This window comes from Sus scrofa, chromosome 5 (assembly GCF_000003025.6).
Source record: "Sus scrofa isolate TJ Tabasco breed Duroc chromosome 5, Sscrofa11.1, whole genome shotgun sequence".
Taxonomy (NCBI): domain Eukaryota; kingdom Metazoa; phylum Chordata; class Mammalia; order Artiodactyla; family Suidae; genus Sus; species Sus scrofa.
The window spans coordinates 5,719,004-5,738,172 of record NC_010447.5 but is presented as its reverse complement, the minus strand read 5'-3'; the positions used below and the strand labels follow the sequence as shown (position 1 = coordinate 5,738,172).

Below are 19,169 nucleotides of genomic sequence, written 5' to 3'. Positions count from 1 at the left end.
TTTCCGTTTGCATGATGCATTTCACAGTGAAGAAAAACAATGTAGGCAAAAGTTTGATCAGGTAGGAAGAGGTTTCTGATTTATTGTAAGGGGAAGGAAACAAATGACAAAACCACTTATTGCATGAAGGCATTCTTGTAAAGGAACACGTACAGATGCTGACAAGAAGGCACAGAAAGACGACAGCGTGTTGACGGTGCTTGGGTGGGGGAGAGTGGGTGAGTTTATTTATTTGTCTGTGTTTTCCAATTCCTTTGCAAGAAATATGAATTACTCATGCAAGAAAGTAACCACACAAATAAAATATAAGGATGTACTGTACTTGAATCACACTTGGAATTGAGAAGCCGAATGACACAAGGGTTAAGAGGGCAGGCCTTGGACTGCTTAGGTGTGAATCCCTGACCCCCATTGCTGACAGGCTAGGTGACATCAGAGATGTCCCTTTACCTCTCTGAGCATCCTCTGGGGACTGGGAGGGTGTTTTCCATGCCTCCTTCCTGGGTTGACTGAGGCCAGGGGCTGGTTTGCTTGCTGTACCCTCCAGGGTTCAGCCCCGAGCTGGGCACCCTGCAGTGCTCAATATACATGTCCTTTGAAGTTGGCACCTGCCGAATGCCCAGGAGAGGCTCTGATGCTCAGTGCTGTGGGCTTCAGAGGTCACTGCCTGCTTACAGTGAGGGTGGCACAGAGTTGGGGGTCCAGAAGAGCTTCCTGGGGTGATACTGGAGAGCAGTCAGACTTGGACACGTGGAGCTGCCCAGGGTGGTGGTGAAGGATCCTCTCTGCAGGGGGAAGAGTGTGTGCAAAGGCAAGGAAGCAGGATCAGTTCAGGCAGGCAGGACCCTGAGTGCAGTTAGAAAGCTTGGACTAGGAGTTCCTGTCGTGGCTCAGTAGTTAACAAATCCGACTGGGAGCCATGAGGTTGTGGGTTCGATCCCTGGTCTTGTTCAGAGGGTTAAGGATCTGGCATTGCTGTGGGCTGTGGTGTAGGTCACAGACATGGCTCGGATCCCGCATTGCTGTGGCTCTGGCGTAGGCTGGCAGCTACAGCTCTGATTAGACCCCTAGCCTGGGAACCTCCATATGAGAGCGGCCCTAGAAAAGGCAAAAGAACAAAAGAAAAGAAAAAAGAAAGCTTGGACTAGACGCTATGGCAGAGGAACCACAGGAGATCTGGAGCAGAGGTGTGGAAGGGGCAAGAGGGGAGCCTGGGGCCAGCTAGCGGCTGGGCTACTGCCCAGGCTCAGGAGGATCTGCAGGGCTGGACAGGAGGGGGCCACTGGAAGGGGAGGGAGGCTTCCAGGCCCACTGGGAAGGGCATGCACATCTTGCCCAGATCTGCACTGTGACGCTCCCGGGGTGGCAAGTCTCCCCTGAACTGTAACTTCTCATCTGTGAAAGGCTTGCGGGCCTAGTGAGTTTGTTCTCAGCCCCTCCCCTCAGTGCTGGCCTGCAGCCAGTATTTGGGGACAGACATCCCCACCTCCAGGATGCCCCTGTGATCCTGGAACCCTCCTGCAGCGGGGGAGGGGAGAGGGGAGGCACACTGCCTTCTCCCCACGGGTCTTCCGGGGCAGGCAAGTTTGCCACTCTGCCAAGCCACTGGGCACCTCCTTACAGGAAGAGGGTGAGGGCTGGCAGCTTGCTGGGAGGCGTGGCCAGACCGATTTCACTAGAAACAGCAGCTGCAATGCCTGGGGCCACCATACTTTGAGGGAACCTGGATAATCTTTCAATTTCTTTTTTTTCTTTCTTTCTTTTTTTTTAATGGCTGCATTCACAGCATATTTAAGTTCCCAGGCTAGGGGCTGAATCTGACCTGTAGCAGCCAGCCTACGCCACAGCCACAGCCACAGCAGATCTGAGCCGCATCTGTGACCTACTCCAGATTCTTAACCCACTGAACCCTCCTCCTCATGGATACTAGTCGAGTGTTTAACCCTCTGAGCCACAACAGGAACTCCTCGATCACTTATAAAGTCGGAAGAAAAAGATAGTCTTGGATTACACTCATCTTTATACCAAGGCAGTCAAAGGCAGAAGAGGCCCATGAAAGCAAAAATGCCAGGGCCTAGGACAGTCAGACCATGGCCTAGGAGAAGCACGCACAGTTCCCCTTGGCCCCCCAGAAACCAGTTTGGGCACTTGTGGTTCCCTTATGGGGGGTGGGGGGCGGGGGGCCCTGCCTGGCCACGTTAACCAGGGGCTGCAACAGGCCCTGGGCTGTAGTAATAAAGCAACACGTGCAGGTGTTCCCAGATTTGACTAGGCATGAGGTTGCGGGGTTTGATCCCTGGCCTTGCTCGGTGGGTTAAGGATCTGGCGTTGCCGTGAGCTGTGGTGTAGGTTGCAGATGGCAGCTTGGATCCTGCATTGCTGTGGCTGTGGTGTAGGCCAGCTGCTGTAGTTCTAATTTGACCCCTTGCCTGGGGGAATCCATATGCCATGGGTGAGGCCCTAAAAAAAAAAAAAAAAAAAAAAAGCACGTGCAGATGAAGAGGTGGGGTGCTCAAGGCTGGACATGCTGTCCCATCAAGGTGACCCTGGCAAACTGGAGGCCAGCTCTGGACTGCGAGGATCCGTGGGTGCCAGGCGTCTGTGGTATCCTCCTTAGTCCCACGATGTTGCACCCACTTTACAGATGAGGAGATGGGGGCAGAGAGCCGGCCACAAAGCGGCTAAGCCAGGACTAAGGGGAGGGCTACCTCCTGCCCGGGGGCAACAAGTAAAGCCAAAGTGTGCTTCTCCGGAGGTGGGGGGCCAGGGCTGCGGTGCCGGAGGACGTTCAGGGCTTTGCCATCAGGCCACGTCATTCCCCTCTCTGAGATCAGTCTCTGCGGTCCCATTTTACAGATGGGAAAAATGAGGCTCAAGAGAAGCGACCTGCCTGCAGCACTGGCTGGGTCTGCCCATCGCGGCGGTCATGCTGAGAGGGAGAAGACCCGGCCTGGGAGCACCCAAACTTCCAGCCAGGTCGGGCGGGGCCTCGAGGACAGGGCGGGGTGTCCTGGGCGGGGTGTCCTGGGCGGGGCCTCGCGGGCGGGGCGGGCCCGGGCCGCGGCCGCCACCTCCGCCGCGCAGTACCCTTCCCGGAGCGAGTCCTTGTCGCTGGTGAGTGGAGACCCGCGCCGAGGGCGTGGCAGACAGGGGGCTACGCGGGAGAGACCCCCTCCCCCCGACAGCGCCTGCCCGCCGGCGCGGGGCACCAAGGGAAACTGCGGCGGGAGGTGGCGGGGATGGAGGGGGTGGCCGCGGGGCAGCGCTAGGGACCGAGCCATCGGGTCGGCCCCCGGGGGCGACAAAAAGTGACCCCAACCCTGGTCTCCGCGGTCGTTGCTCCTACGCAGCCGGATTCCAGCGGGATTGGGGGCGCGGAAGGGGGAAACTTGGGGAACCCCGCCCCGCCACACCCCGCGCGGGAAACAGAGCGGCGGGAGGGGCCGGACCCCCCCCCTTCCCGCTTATTCCGTAGCTGAGCGGCCCAGGGCGGGCCACCTCAACCGGGTACCCCGAGGATCACAAAATGCTAGGGAGACTGACATTGATCCACTCTTGATGCACTTGAGACACCCCATTTCTAGAGGTGGAAACCCAGGCCGGATAGGGGAGGTTATTTGTCCAAAGCGAGTTAATGCCCCGCGGAGACTTAGGACCGCGTCACCAGACCCCTGTCCAGTGCTCAGGCGCATCACAGCCTGCACAGAGCCCAGTGTGGGCGGAGCAGCCCCTGGGACTTGCCTGTCCCCTGCCTCTCCTGCATAGGAACTGGGAGCACGGGTGGGAGGGGTCGTGGTGTTACCCGAAAACTGGGTTCGCCTTGGGTGTCTTTGCCTAAAGACACAACCAAGCCAAAGTGCAGGAAAAAAGGAAGGATTTGCTACCTGCAAGAAATAAGGAGAACAAGGGGCGGGGGAGTCTCTCCCAAAGCAGTGTCTCCCCAGACAACAAAACCTGGGAAATTTTAAGCTAAGAGTGCATACATATTCATGAGGGGGTTTGGCTGGCGTATGTATTTTCACGGGGGCTTGAGCAGAGGAGAATTCTGCATAGAATTGGGGCAAAGGCCTACAGAGTCCAAGCTTCAGTTGACTGGAGGGTCAGCAAAGATCAACATCTTGTCCCTTAGGCGTTCCCGTCGTGGCGCAGTGGTTAACGAATCCGACTAGGAACCATGAGGTTGCGGGTTCAGTCCCTGCCCTTGCTCAGTGGGTTAAGGATCCGGCGTTGCCGTGAACTGTGGTGTGGGTCGCAGACACGGCTGGGATCCCGCGTTGCTCTGGCTCTGGCATAGGCTGGTGGCTCCAGCTCCAATTCGACCCCTAGCCTGGGAACCTCCATATGCCGTGGGAGCGGCCCTAGAAAAGGCAAAAAGACAAAAAGACAAAAAAAAAAAAAAAAAAAAAAAAAAAAAACCTTGTCCCTTAGTTTCCAGTTGATTTGGTGGCTGAGCACTGCAGGGAGTTTAAATTCTGCAAAACAGCTCAAACACGTGCGTGCTTCAAGCTAACCTTTGCCATTGAGACAGAACTGGGAGTCTTCCTAACTGATTTATGATCTTCGCTCTTGTTTGCCTCTTTTGCCTGGTAACAATCTTGCTTTCATTCCCGTAAGATCATTATTACTGATACAGATGTGATAAAAAAAATCGTTATTACTGAGACCTGTTCAAGAGTGAGCAGTGTGGCCAGCCTTTGATTACAAAATGGCTTAGGCCCAAAAATGTCTTCTCTTGTGTCCAGAAAGCCATGCCTGGGTCTCTTTCTTGGGGGAGCCTCTACTCTGTCTCCTAACTGTCTGCTGTGAACACACTGTTGAGTGTCAGGGTCAGCTGGGCAGATGCCTGTGGCCTGGCCTGGGTTGGGACTGGCCTGCCCACACATGACTGTACCTGGTACCAGCTACGTGTGCTGGAATGGACGGCTGGAGGGGCAGGACTTGAGCCTCCCCTACGGATGTGTGACTGAGGCTGCTCCCAAAGGGTCATCGCAGGGAGAGGATGCTAGAGGAGGCGGCGTACAAGGAGCACCGCCCAGGGTGCCCGGCACACAGCAGGCCCACGGCCAAAAGGCTCAGCGGCCAGAATGTGGGCCAAGAGCCCGGGAGTCTGCGGGGCAGAGTGGGGACTCCACCCCCTCCACCTTCCACCCCCGCACTGGGCAGCAATGTCGCTCCCAGAAGCAGTAGCCCTTGCCCACTCGTCGGGAAAGAAGCTGAGAAGAAAGGAAAGGGAAACTGCCCCCCTGGGTCACAGAGCAGGGCAGCTGGGGTTCAAACGCTGTGGTCTGACTCCAAAGCACTGCGTCCTCCGCAGTGCCCGGGGCCCACTTTCTCTGTCTGGGGTGCGTGTGTGTGTGTGTGTGTGCGTGTGTGTGTGTGTCCACATTTGTGTCTGGCTGTGACGGAATGGTATCCGGCTGAATCTGCCAGAAACTGTTAACAGTGACTGGCTCAGTCTGGGGAGGGGCGGGACTGATGGGGGGGAAAAGCCCACTTTTTGGACTTTCCATTCTTTCGTTTCTGACTCTCATTTCTATTTTCTTATACTTGGCTTATGATTGTGCAAGCAGTGCCTGAGCAAGCGCTAGGGCTTCAAAATCATCATTCTCCAGAAAGCCAATTGCCCTTTGTCACCCCCTGCCCCCCCATCCGAGACCGCCAGGATGGAGGTCCTTGCAGGCGTGTCGTCTGTCACACTGGCTACGTTCATAGTGAAAACGGTTAACAGAGATTTTTATGAAGAGGATTAGCTCTGAGTCTTTTAAAAAGGAAAAAAAAAAAAAAAGAAAAAAAGAAAAGAGCCTGAAATCAAGTCCCTGGAACCACGGTGGTGGCTTGAAGGAGATAAAGGCCCAGGATGAGCTGCGTACAGAGAGGAAGGAGGGGAGCCCTGGGCCCTGCAGGCTTCTGGGATGAGCCTGAAGTGCCTTGTGGGGTGAAAGAGGAAGCTGAGAGAGGGACGGTGACACAGCTGTCATTGTCATCATGGTGACTGGCTGTGTGGCCCAGAGGGGAGGCCAGCCGACGCCCAGATCAGGGACTGGAGGAGTGTAGTGGGTTTTGGGGTCACCCAGACCTGGAAAGTTCTGTGACTCCTTGTGCCTCAGTTTCTTCATCTGGAAAGTGGAGATGGGAGTTCCCGTCGTGGCGCAGTGGTTAACGAATCCGACTAGGAACCATGAAGTTGCAGGTTCGATCCCTGGCCTTGCTCAGTGGGTTAAGGATCCGGCGTTGCCATGAGCTGTGGTGTAGGTCTCATGCGGATTGGATCCCCGCGTTGCTGTGTCTGTGGTGTAGGCCGGCAGCTACAGCTCCGATTCGACCCCTAGCCTGGGAACCTCCATATGCCGAGGGAGCAGCCCTAGAAAAGGCAAAAAGACAAAATAAATAAATAAATAAATAAATAAGGTGGGGATGGTGATGAGTCCACCGTGGTGGCCGAGAGGCCGTGTGACTCAGGGCCCTGCAGAGAAGCAGCGGGCCCCTCCCCTGCGGCTGCTGGGAAGAGTAAGTGAAACAGGCGTTCCTGCTGTAGCTCAGCGGTAACAAACCCAACTAGTATCCATGAGGATGTGGGTTCGATCCCTGGCCTCACTGAGTGGGTTAAAAAAATCCAGCCTTGCCGAGAGCTGTGGTGTAGGTTGCAGACATGGCTCAGATCCCGAATTGCTGTGGCTGTGGTGCAGGCTGGCAGCTGCAGCTCCGATTGACTCCTTGCCTGGGAACCTCCACATGCCGCGGGTGTGGCCCTGAAAAGACAACAAACGGCAACAAAGAGTAAGTGAAGCAAAGGTGACCTGAGATGAGCCCAGTCTGGCCCTTTGCCAAGTCTCCACCCCCGTTGCGCACTTCCCAGCGGCCTAGAACCTTCTGACCTCAGGTCCTGAGCGCCTCCCCCTGCCCTGCTTGGCCTCTGTCTCAGAGGCCTCCCTGTCGGTGGCCCAGGCCGGAGGGTGGGCCTTTTGTGAAGCATTTTCACCCACTGAGTGTCCAGTGACCGACTGGCTGACGTTTTCCCGGCCTTGGGTCCGTGCCACGTGGCTGCTGATGCTTCTGGGGGCATGAGCGGCCCCCGTACTGACCCCCACGTCCCCTGGTCTCCATTGCGCCTCCCCAGGGTCCCATGAAGCAGGCGGGGAGGTCGTGCCCACCTGACATGGGGGGAAACTGGGGCCCAAAGAGAAGCTGTGGCCCGGGTTCACCAAGAAAATTGGAGGCAGAGTCAAGAATTGGGCTCTTAGTCACTTTCTGCCTGAAACAGAAATAAAGGGCAGTCCCCGTCATGGTGCAGCGGGAACGAATCCGACTAGTATCCATGAGAATTCAGGTTCAAGCTCTGGCCCCACTCAGTAGGTTAAGGATCCAGCATTGCTGTGAGCCGTGGTGTAGCTCGCAGATGCGGCTCGGATCCTGCGTTGTTGTGGCTGTGGTGTAGGCCGGCAGCTGCAGCTCAGATTGGACCCCTAGTCTGGGAACCGCCATATGCTGCAGGTGTGGCCCTAAAAAGCAAAAAAAAAAAAAAAAAAAGAAAGAAAGAAAGAAAAAGAAATCAAGGGCAGGTAGGCGGCTTTGCTCCTCTGTCTGAGCTCCTTTCTTGGCCTCCTGCACTCCCCGGCCCTCCCCGACCCTCCCTGGGGCCCCATCGCAGAGCGGATCTCTCTGGCCTGCCTGGGCCAGCTGCCCTGCCCAGCCCTGCCCAGCGTGACTCAGCTTGGCGGGTCCCCTAATCAAGTGATTCGGGAACCTGGCAGTCCCCACGAGGCCCCAGGAAGCTCCCTGCCTGGGCTCTCTCCCCGCAGGGCCTCTGACCCACCTGTTTTCTGACCCTCAGCCTGGGCAGACCCTCCCACCCCCTCGGCCAGGGGCACTTGAACGTGGGCCATGCAAGCAGGAAGTGCGGGCAGGAGCCGTGGGCCCTGCTCTGTCACTGCGGCCCTAGGAGGGCCACCACCCCCTGGTGGACCTCCGTTTGTTCTGTACCGCAAGGGGCTGGGGTGCGGGACCCTGCGGATGGATCAGCGGGCACACTGAGGATTCTGCCCACAAAAAAATGGCTACGATGCGGGTGACTCTTGAAAACACGCTCAGTGAAAGAAGCCAGACCCCAAAGGCCACAAATTGTATGAATGCATTTTTGTGAAATGTCCAGAAGGTAAATCCACAGAGACAGAGAGCGGGGTGCTGGTGGCCAGGCGCTGGGGGCGGGGGGGGGGGAGGCAGGAGGAGTGCCCGCTCATGGGTAGCGGGTCTTTGGGGTGATGGGAACATCTTGGAACTTGATCTAGAAGGTCGCGTGACATTAGGCATGTGTCAAATGCCACTGAGTCCTGCACCGTAAAGTGATTCATCTTGTTCTTTGACTTTCATTCCATTTAATCAAAAACAATAGGAAATAAAAAACAATAGCCACTGGGGTGGCAGAGCAGGAGGGATGTGCTGAGAGTGGAAGCTCCAAGGGGCCTTGGTGGCAGGTGGGGCGTCTGGGGCCCAGGCTGGGGGGCAGGGACCCTGCAGGGAGGAGTATGTTGAGAAAAAATACGGACTGTGCAACGTCAGGTCCAAACCAGGATCCTTTTCTTTAATGCCTTTTTTTTTTTTTTTGGTCTTTTTAGGGCCACAGCCACTGCCTACGGAAGTTCCCAGGCTATGGGTCGACTCAGAGCTGTAGCCACCAGCCTACACTGCCACCGCCACAGCAACACCAGATGGGAGCCGCTTCTGCTCACGGCAACACTGGATCCTTAACCCACTGAGCAAGGACAGGGATGAAACCTGCAACCTCATGGATACTAGTCAGGTTCTTAACCCACTGAGCCCCAGTGGGAACTCGTAAGGCTTCATTTTGAGCTACTTTTAGACTTGCTGCAGAGGTGGTGCAGTGTGCCCGCCCGCACACCTTCCGTCCAGCTTCCCCTCATGGAACTGGGACCCTAACTCTTTGTGGGTAATCCTCATTTGTGTGCTTCGTTGTGGCATCAGTCCAGGAAGCCACACTGCGTTTAGCTGTGGTTTTTCTTCCATCGTCTGCCGTAGGTGACATGTCCCTTCATCCGTCCTTCCTTGCCTTTCATGGCCTTGACCCTTTTGAAGCGTGCAGCTCAGGTATTGACTTGTCAAGTTCGCTCCGTCTGGCGTCGTGTCATTCTCTCATGATTGGACTGGGGTTTGCCCCTGGGATGAGAACACCAGGGCGAGGAGTTCCTGTGGAGGCTCAGCAGGTTAAGAACCAGACTAGTATTCATGAGGATGCTGGTTTGATCCCCGGCCTTGCTCAGTGGGTTAAGGATCCGGCGTTGTTGCAAGGAGTGGCGTAGGTCGGAGATGCAGCTCAGATCCCGCATTGCTGCGGCTGTGGTGTAGGCCAGCGGCTGCAGCTCCAATTCGACCCTTAGTCTGGGAACTTCCATGTGCGGCAGGTGCAGCTGTAAAAAGAGAGAGGAAGAGAGAGAGAGGAAGAGAGGAAGGAAGAAAAAGAAAATGTGGACAGTGATGTCAAGGTGATGATCCTGAGTCCCACGGCCAAGTGCAGCCTTAGACTCCAAACCACCCGCTTATGGAGGGGCCCTGGGCAGCACCTCCCACGGCTCTGCACCCCTGGTGGGCGGGTGGGATAAGGTGGGGGGTCCCCCTCCAGGATGAGGATTGAGGGACAGTGTTCAGGTTGGGGCTGGGCCTGGGCCAGGCTCACAGCCACGCCCCCAGGAAATGTTAGCTTTCAGATGGAGGCTAACACGCTCAGGCATTTGTTAGTCTTTATTTTTTTTATTTTTTGTTTTTTTGTCTTTTTGCTATTTCTTGGGCCGCTCCCGCGGCATATGGAGGTTCCCAGGCTAGGGGTCGAATCGGAGCTGTAGCCATCGGCCTACACCACAGCCACAGCAACGCGGGATCCGAGCCACGTCTGCAACCTACACCGCAGCTCACGGCAACGCCGGATCGTTAACCCACTGAGCAAGGGCAGGGACCGAACCTCATGGTTCCTAGTCGGATTCGCTAACCACTGCGCCACGACGGGAACTCCTGTTAGTCTTTAAATGCATATCTTGGAGTTCCTGCTGTGGCTCAGTGGTTAACGAACCTGACTAGTAACCATGGGGTTGTGGGTTCAGTCCCTGCCCTTGCTCAGTGGGTTAAGGATCCGGTGTTGCCGTGAGCTGTGGTGTAGCTCGCAGATGTGGCTTGGATCCCGCATTGCTGTGGCTGTGGTGTAGGCTGACAGCTGTAGCTCCGATTGGACCCTTAGCCTGGGAACTTCCATATGCTGTGGGTGCAGCCCTAAAAAAACAAAAGACCAAAAATAAAATAAAATGCAAGTCCTTGTTATCTATCTTTTGCTAAAATTGGGGTCCTTCTTAGTCAATTTCATATTGTGCTTTCTCTACTTAATGTTGTATTGAGGACAATTTTCATTGTTAAAGAGTCCTCTGAGGAGTTCTCCTGGGGTCTTATATGAGGATCATTTCATTTAACCAAAAACAATAGGCAATAAAAACTGCAGTGCCCTAAGGCAGTGGCTTAAGGCTCCTGCGTTGTCACTGCAGGGGCTCCCGTGGTTCCTGTGGCGCGGGTTTGATCCCTGGCCTGGGAACTTCCACATGCCACAGGCACGGCCGAAAATAAAACTAAAATAAAATAAACATTTGGATTTGGGGGTTGAGGCTTCCTTAACGGTGCCCAGTGTTGGCACTGAGGTTGCTTCTGAATTTCCCGGAGCTTCGCAGAGCCCCAGGCCAGCCGCTGCCCCTTCTGCCCCGGCAGCCTTCGCCCTTTGCTCCGAAGCCCCACAGGCTCCCCACTGCCTCCAGATGGGCACTGCCTCTTCCTGGCACCGGCGGCCCCATCCACACCCGCTGGCCTACCTTGAGCCTCCCCCCACCCCCCACTCCGAGCGCGTCCCCTCCTGGGTCCCCGGGAGGAAGGGCTCCTTGTCCTTCCAGCACCATCTTCTGTCTGATCCGGGGTCTGGATGCCCTTGCTGAGGCCTCAGCCTCTTCTGCTGCCCAGCCCCCACCTAGCAGGCCGTGCTGCCACTTTGCTGAGCCAAGCGGCTGTGCGACTTCTTATCTCCTACAGACACCCCTGGCTTCTCCAACTAGAGTCAGGGCGTGTTGGCAGGACCCCGGTCCCATCATTTTGTGATGGGGAAACCGAGGCCCCGTGGGGGGGTGCTGACAGACTGGGGGTCCCACAGCAGGTCCAGGCAGAGCTGGTTCCCGACGCCAGCCTGTGGCCCCCCTTACTGTGTGGCTGGACTCAGCGCCAATGAACCCAGCTTGCCTGGAACCTCAAACATTGCCGGGCCTTTAGCAGATCCTCAGTGGAGACTTGGGCTGCCAGGCAAGGGCCGTGGCCAACGAGCATAATGGAGAGACTGGGTGCCCTTTGCCCCTGTCCTGGGGGCTCCAGCCCTGGCAGTGCAGCACTCAAGCCTGGAACAGAGGGCTTTCTTTTTTCTTTTTCTTTTTTTTTGGCCGGGATGGAACCTGCATCCTAGCACTCCCAAGATGCCACTGGACCCGTTGCACCACAGCGGAAACTCTGACCAGGCCTTTCTTGCCCTGAGCCCTGCCAGCCTCTCAGAGCCGCTGAGGGGCCCTTACCAGCCTTAAACACTTGACTGTCCCTTCCTGCCCACCACCTCCGTGGTCCTGGGCATCAGGGAGGGACCAGCTTTTCCCCGCCTCTCACCCTAGCCCTGTCTTCTCTTCCAGAGCTTTCCAGAACAGCAGCTGCAGCAGCAATGGCCCCACCCTGGGTGCCCGCTGTGGGCTTCACGCTGGTGCCCAGCCTGGGGGGCTTCCTGAGCTCGCGCAATGTCCTCGGAAAGGGCCTCCACTGGTACGCCGGCCTGCAGAAGCCCTCGTGGCACCCGCCGCACTGGACACTGGCCCCCATCTGGGGCACACTCTACTCGGCCATGGGGTAGGTGGGCGTGGGACTGGCCTGTCCACCTGCAGGCAGGGAGTGGGAGGCCCAGGCCCGAGGGCAGAGCTTCTCCTCCCGACCTGGAACCGTCCAGGTCTTCCTGGGGCAGCCGGCACCGTTTCCCGGTGGGTTTGGCCAGCGAGGTAGAGAAAGCCTGTTGGTTACACAACCAGAATTTTTCCTCTGGGGCCTCCTGGGAAGGGCGGGTCACTGGCACTCTGGCTGTTTTCCCCACTGGAGGGTGAGGCCGGCTCAGTGTGTAAAGTTCAGACGTGTCCATATGGAGGCTTCCAAGATCAATAGCAGAGACAACAGCCGCAGTCATAGTAGCTGCCATTTGTTGAGCATCTACTCAGTGCCAGGCTTTGTCTCGGCTAATTTTGACAGGGGACCTCCCAAGGACACAGGTCTCCCAGGAATTGCCATTGGGGAAAAGCAGGACTGGGTAAGGGGGTGCCCCCTGGTGGCTGCATTGGGAACCACACCCAGGAGACAGGTCGGCTTCCCTCTCTCTTCTGGAAGGATCCCCGAACCCCGTATGCTGGTTCTCTGCCAACCCAGTGTGGGGTTGGACTGCAGGTGCCAGCACCCAGGGTGCAAGAAACAGACATCAGCTGATGCCCCAGGGTTTCGATGGGAATATGACGGCCCTTGGAATCTGGGTGTCACCTGGACCCCACCCTCTGCCCTGCCCAGAACGGCTGCTGCTCTTCCTGCGTCCTGCTTTCTCCTCTCCATCCTGGCCCAGGCACCACTGTTTGTGCCTCCTCTTGCTCCAGCCTCTGGGCCTCCCCACTGCCATCGAGATCCCGACAGAACATAAAGCCAGAGCCTCTCTTTTCAGAAGTCTGGCAGGCTCCCCCTGGCCTTGATAAGGTCAAACCCTCACAGGGTGAAGAGCCCAGGCTGTGATCTTAGACCACCTGGGTTCGAATCCTGACTCTTCTCTTGACCGCCAGCCCAGCACTTTACCCCTCTGGGCCTCAGTTTCTGCACCCGTAAGAAGGGGTATTAGCACTGGCCCCCTCATGGCATTATCATGAGAATGAACAGTTAATGCTTGGAAAGAGCTAGAGCACAAGTAATTGCTGGAGGGCATTCGCTATGGTTATTGGCGGTGGCATTGTTCCCCTTGTGGCCCTAAGAGCTCCCGTGATCAGGCCCTCTTCTGTTTTACCTGCCGGGCGCCCCCCACCCCCCCAACGCCAGACCTCAAGGGTAACACAGGCTGACTCAGGGCCTCATGCCGCCGAGCCTTTGCTGCCGCCCCTGGCAAACTCATATTCAACCTTTAAGGCCCAGTCCAAATGTCCCATCCGGTTCACTTAGCATGCCTTAAGTGCTTCCCCTCTAAGGCACTGATGATGATAATGACGTCTAATATTTATCGAGTGTCCAGGTCCTACCCCAGGCACTGCCAATGTTTTTGTTTGTTTTGTTTTGCTTTTTAGGGCCACACCCGTGGCATACGGAGCTTCCCAGGCTAGGGGTTGAATTGGAGCTGCAGCTGCCAGCCTACACCCCAGCCATAGCAATGCAGGATCCGAGCTGGGTCTGCGACCTACACCACAGCTCACGTCAACACCAGATCCTTAACCCTCTGAGCAAGGCCAGGGATCGAACCTGCAACCTCATGAATGCCAGTCATATCTGTTAACCGTTGAGCCACGACGAGAACTCCCATTGTATTTTTTTATTTTTGTTTTTCTTTTTTTGTTTTTTGCTTTTTAAAGGCTGCACCTGTGGCATATGGAAGTTCCCAGGCTAGGGGTCGAATCAGAGCTACAGCTGCTGGCCTACACTGCAGCCATAGCCACAGCCACAGCCACACCAGATCCGAACTCGAGTGCGACCTACACCACAGCTCACGGCAACGCCAGATCCTTAACCCACTGAGCAGGGCCAGGGATCCAACCCGCATCCTCATGGATATTAGTCGGGTTCGTTCCTGCTGAGATACAAGGGAAGTCCTGCCAATCTGTTAACTAGAATCCTTATAGCAAACCCTGTGAGAAACAAAGGCCCAGACAGGTTAAGCAACTTTCCTGAGGTCACACAGCAGTCAGAGGCAGGGCATGCCTGGGCCGTCACTGTGTCGTCCCTTTGCTGCGGGGAGGCTCCTGGCCTCTTCTGTGGGTGCCCTGACCAGCAGCCTCTGTTTCAGGTATGGCTCCTACATGATCTGGAAAGAGCTGGGGGGCTTCTCGGAGGAGGCTGTGGTTCCCCTGGGCCTCTACGCTGGGCAGCTGGCTCTGAACTGGGCATGGCCTCCCCTCTTCTTTGGCGCCCGACAAATGGGTTGGGTAAGTGTGGCCTTGCCTTATCTCCCTGGTCCCTGGAGGTGGCCCCTCCCTTGGGGACATGGGGCATCCCAGCCCAGACAGGGTCAGGTTGAAGCTGGATGGGGTCGCCGGCTTGGGCTTAGGGACCCCCCAATACACCTGGTGCTGTGCACCCCCGCACACAGTGTGTCAGACAGGGTGATTCTTCCCATTTTACAGACGAGGAAACTGAGGCAGAGGAGGGAGAGGGGCTTGGCCAGGCCACTTAGGGTGGGATGCAGTGTTCCCTCAGGCCCAGTGGCGGTGGGCCCTGTGGGTACCCAGAGCCTCAGGCCTCCCTGTCCTCCCTCCCCTGTGTCCCCGCAGGCCCTGGTGGACCTCGTGCTGACGGGTGGAGTGGCAGCAGCCACGGCGGTGGCCTGGTATCAGGTGAGCCCTCTGGCCGCCCGCCTGCTGTACCCCTACCTGGCCTGGCTGGCCTTCGCGGCCACGCTCAACTACTGCGTGTGGCGGGACAACCAGGGCCGCCGTGGTGGCCGCCGGCCCTCGGAGTGAGAGTGCCCCGGCCTCCAAGGACCGCAGCCGCTGCATGTCCAGTGTTGCCGGTGACGGTGGCCCCTGGGCTGCCTGTCTGTCTGGTCTCAGCCCAGGGGGTCACCAGCCGATTCAGAGGTGCTCCAGGCTGAGCCCCTGCCCCAGAAACAGCGTCCTGCGCTTTCTGCACTGCTCGCTCTCAGAATGTGGAAATTTATAAGCCAAATAAAGTTTTTAACCTCCTGGCAGTGGCCTTTTCGCTTGGGTGGGACCCCTGGCCGTGGGTGGGTGAGGGGCTCGTCCTCTTGCTGGGTCTGTCTGGGCTGTGACGGCCAGACGAGGCTGGATCAGCCAGAGCCTCCCTACACATCCCGGGACCTTCCAAGACCCCGTCGAGGGGAGGTGGCCTGCACGGGGTGGAGCAGGTGACACTGGCCAGCCGAGCGCAGGCGGCAGCTGTGGGCTTCAGCTGAGGGAGAGGGCGCTGTCCACTGCCTACATATCCTCGAAACTCAGCCCAGGCGCAGTCAGCCTGGTCCAACGGCCCCAGGCGCTGCTCGGGCCCCAAGTGTGGTCCTCCACTGGCCTCAGCCAGGGTGGGGCTGTGCCCGGAGCAGGCGACGCTGACCAGTCTGTCCCTTGGGTATGCGGATGCATGGCAGCCTCGCTCCAGCAGGGGCAGACGCCCCATCTGGGAGGGGACATCAGAGGCAGTACTGGCCGGGCCCCTCCCCCGCCCACAGTTCCTGCCTCCCAGGCACCCTTGACGGCTCGGACCCCTAGGACCAGCCTGGTCCAGCTGCTGGGCTTTTTGGTGCTTGTCTGTTTTGGTGGTTGAACAAGTTATTTCAAATTAAGCACATGTCCACATTTAAAGCGCACACTCATCTTAGCAGGCCAGGGGTTTCGCAGCTTCTCCCTCTCACCCCGCCTCCCCTGTCCTCGTGTTCAGACACCACTTAACAGTGTGAAATGCTCGGGGAGACGGACAGACAGCTGACCGCATTCTTCTGAGAATGGAATTCCTTTTTTGTTTTTGTCTTTGTTTATTTCTGGCTGCAGCGTGGCATATGGAAGTTCCCAGGCCCGAGACTGAGTCCAAGCCACAGCTCCGACCTACACAATGCTGGATCTCTAACCCACTGTGCCAGGCTGGGGATCCAACCCACAACTCTATCGCAACAGTCAGATTCTTAACCCACTGCACCACGGCAGGAACTCCAGATTTCTGTCTTTTTTTTCTTTTTTCTTCTTTCAACTGCACCTGGAAGTTCTTGGGCCAGGGATTGAATCTGAGCCAGAGCTGCCAACCAATGGCACAGCCACAGCAATGCCAGATTCTTAACCCACGGTGCCAGGCCAGGGATCGAACCGGCGCCTCCACGGAGACAAGCTGGATCATTAACACAATTGGCTGCAGTAGGATCTCCGCATTCTTCTGAGAGAAGGGGCAACTCTTTCTGTGGCTGTCACTTTGCCCACACTCGACTCGGGTGGCATGTCACGTCCCACACAGAGTATCCAGCAGCTACACAGCCACAAGTCCTCAGCTGAGCCTTTGGCCAGCATCTTGTCTTCCTGATGCTTGTCAGCGCAGAAGGGTCAGACAGAGAACTCTGCACATCCTTTTAATTTTATTTATTTATTTAGGCTGCGCCTGCAGCATGCGGAAGTCCTCAGGCCAGGGATTGAACCTGTGCCACAGCAGCGACAATGCTGGATCCTGAACCTACTGGGCCACCAGGGAACTCCAATGCTTTTTATTAATTTATTTGTAAAGTTCTCCAAGATGGCCAAGGGTACCCCTCCAAGTGTCACAGGCACCTGTGTGCCTGCTAGATGTAGCACCGAGACTTCCGGAATCTTCTCAGTGGTGCTTATACAGACCGCTTGGAGTCCATCCCACACCTTCGTGGCTTTGTTCCTCTCTGGCCACATCCCGCCTCCTTCCCACTGGCCACAAAAACATGCATGGCCATAGAAACACCTGGCGAACGGGCCTTTAGATCTTGTGGCTGCCCCCCCGGACCCTGCAAGATGAAACCCTGCCTCTCTTGTACCAGGAGATGCTGCCATGTCCGTGCCTCGCCACGGAAGAGCTGCCACACTGGGGCGGGTTTACGTGGCTGGAGAGCATCCGTGGGACATCGTCTTTCACTGTCAGCCTCTCAAGCTTTACCTTCCGATTTCTTCAGTGTCGCCCCGCAGACCTGTGGCACAATTACTGCTGCTACTGGGACCCCTCCCATCAACTCCAAATGTCTGATGCTTTCAGGTTCTGGCTTTCGATAAATTATTTCTTAACGCAGAGAAAGACGGGGACCGGGACGACCTTCTATTTGGAAGAACAAGAACCGTCTCCCTTGCACGGAGTGGCCTCATCTTCCCCAGTGGTGGAGGCCCCGCCCAATGGCCCTCCTGGGGGTGGGGGTGCCCCATTTTCACTGATCAAGGGTTCAAGGACATGTAGAATTGGGGAACAGCATGTTTATCATTAAGGAAAGCCCGGATCACGTGGTGCTCTGAGCCCGGCGACTGTGCGGAGTCCACTAGGTTGCTCTGGGCAAGCAGGTTCCAAGTGAAGCAGGAACGAGCAGGATCAAGCGTGGCTCCTGAGGGGCACCTGGATGAACAACCCCTCCTGATGAGCGTGGTGAGGACGCTGGCCCGGGTGTCTGGGGCCCTTGCTTTTTTTTTCTTTTTTGGTCTTTTTAGGGCTGCACCTGCAGCATATGGAATTTCCCAGGCTAGGGGTCCAATTGGAGCTGCAGCTGTGGGCCTACACCACTGCCACAGCAACAACGGATCCAAGCTGTGTCTGTGTCTTACAGCACAGCTATAGCAACGCCAGATCCTTAACCCACTGAGTGAAGCCAAGGATCAAACCTGCATCCTCATGGATACTCTGCTTCTTAACCTGCTGGGTCACAACAGCAGCTTTGCCTTCCTCATGTTTTAACCTCCAAAAACCACCAGGGGGCGTCACTGTGCTCCACGCACCATCAATTCTGCCCTGTGGGCTTAGGGTCTGGAGTGTGCCCCCCCCTTAAAGAAACAGGCTCGGAGGGAGTTCCCTCCCCCAGGCCCCCAGGTGTCAGGGCCAGAAACCAGGCCTCAGGGCTCACGGATGCTGGTTATGATGCTGCAATGAGCCTCTCATTTGGCCCCACTGTGCCCTGCTCTGAAACGGAACCAGCGCTAGGAAATCAAGCTTTGGGCTAGAGAACCGCTACTGTCTGAGAATTTACATCCTCAGATTCGTGCTCCGAAATCCTCACCCCGTGTGACGGTTACTGGTCGGGCCCTTACGAGGCGATTAGGTCAAAAGGGCGGGGCCCTGCGAACGGGACTAGTGCCCAGAAGGCTCCAGAAAGCCCCCTTGCCCCTTCCACCACGTGAGGGCACAGCGAGGCCAGCCGACCATGAGCCAAGAAGAGGCCCTCACTGCCCACTTCAGGCACCAGACCTGCCGGCCCCTTGACCCCGGGACATCCCAGCCTCCCAACAGCGAGGGAGATTTCTGCCGTTTAAATCACTGTATTTTGCTCAGCAGCCCAGACTGACTACGACAGGGAGGACTAAACACCGTCTCATTTCTTCTGCTTTTCAGAGCGGGTCTTTTTTTTTTTTTTTCCTTTTTGGTCACACCATGGCAGGTGGATTCCTGGACCAGAGCTCAGATCCAAGCTGCACTTGTAACCTACACGGCAGTGGCAGCAACACTAGACCCTTAACCCACTGTGCTGCAGAGGCCACCAATCCTGCTATGCCACAGGGGAAACTCCTCAAAGCAGATTTTTTTTTTTTTTTTGGTCTTTTTGCCATTGCTTGGGCCGCTCCCGCAGCATATGGAGGTTCCCAGGCTAGGGGTCTAATCGGAGCTGTAGCTATCAGCCTACACCAGAGCCACAGCAACCCGGGATCCGAGCCGCGTCTGCGACCTACACCACATGGCAGTTGCTCACGGCAATGCCGGATTGTTACCCCACTGAGCAAGGGTAGGGATCAAACCTGCAACCTCATGGTTCCTAGTCGGATTCGTTAACCACTGCGCCACGACGGGAACTCCAGCAGACATCTTGATATCGTGGTTTTCTTTCTCTTTTTTTTAGGCCCGCACCTGCATCACATGGAGGTTCCCAGGCGAGGGGTCCAATTGGAGCTGTACCGCTGGCCTACACCACAGCCACAACAACAGAGGATCCAAGCTGCGTTTGTGACCTGCACCACAGCCCAAGGCAACCCCGGATCCCACTGAGGGAGGCCAGGGAGCGAACCCACAACCTCATGGTTCCTAGTCGGATTCGTTTCTGCTGCGCCACGACGGGAACTGCTATCTTGGTTTTCTCTGACAACAGCAAGGACGACAGCTGACACACCACACAGGCCCGCGGCTCCAGGGCCTCCAAAGAGAACGGGAGGCTGAAG

General features: G+C 56.7%; 1 protein-coding gene across 1 annotated transcript; it reads left to right on the top strand.

Annotated features, from left to right (window-relative positions):
• Positions 3,076–14,983, top strand: TSPO (translocator protein). The gene is given in 4 exon segments (NM_213753.1): positions 3,076–3,114; positions 11,712–11,922; positions 14,090–14,228; positions 14,574–14,983. Coding segments are annotated over 3 exon segments (510 nt in total). The 5' UTR covers positions 3,076–3,114; positions 11,712–11,740; the 3' UTR covers positions 14,763–14,983.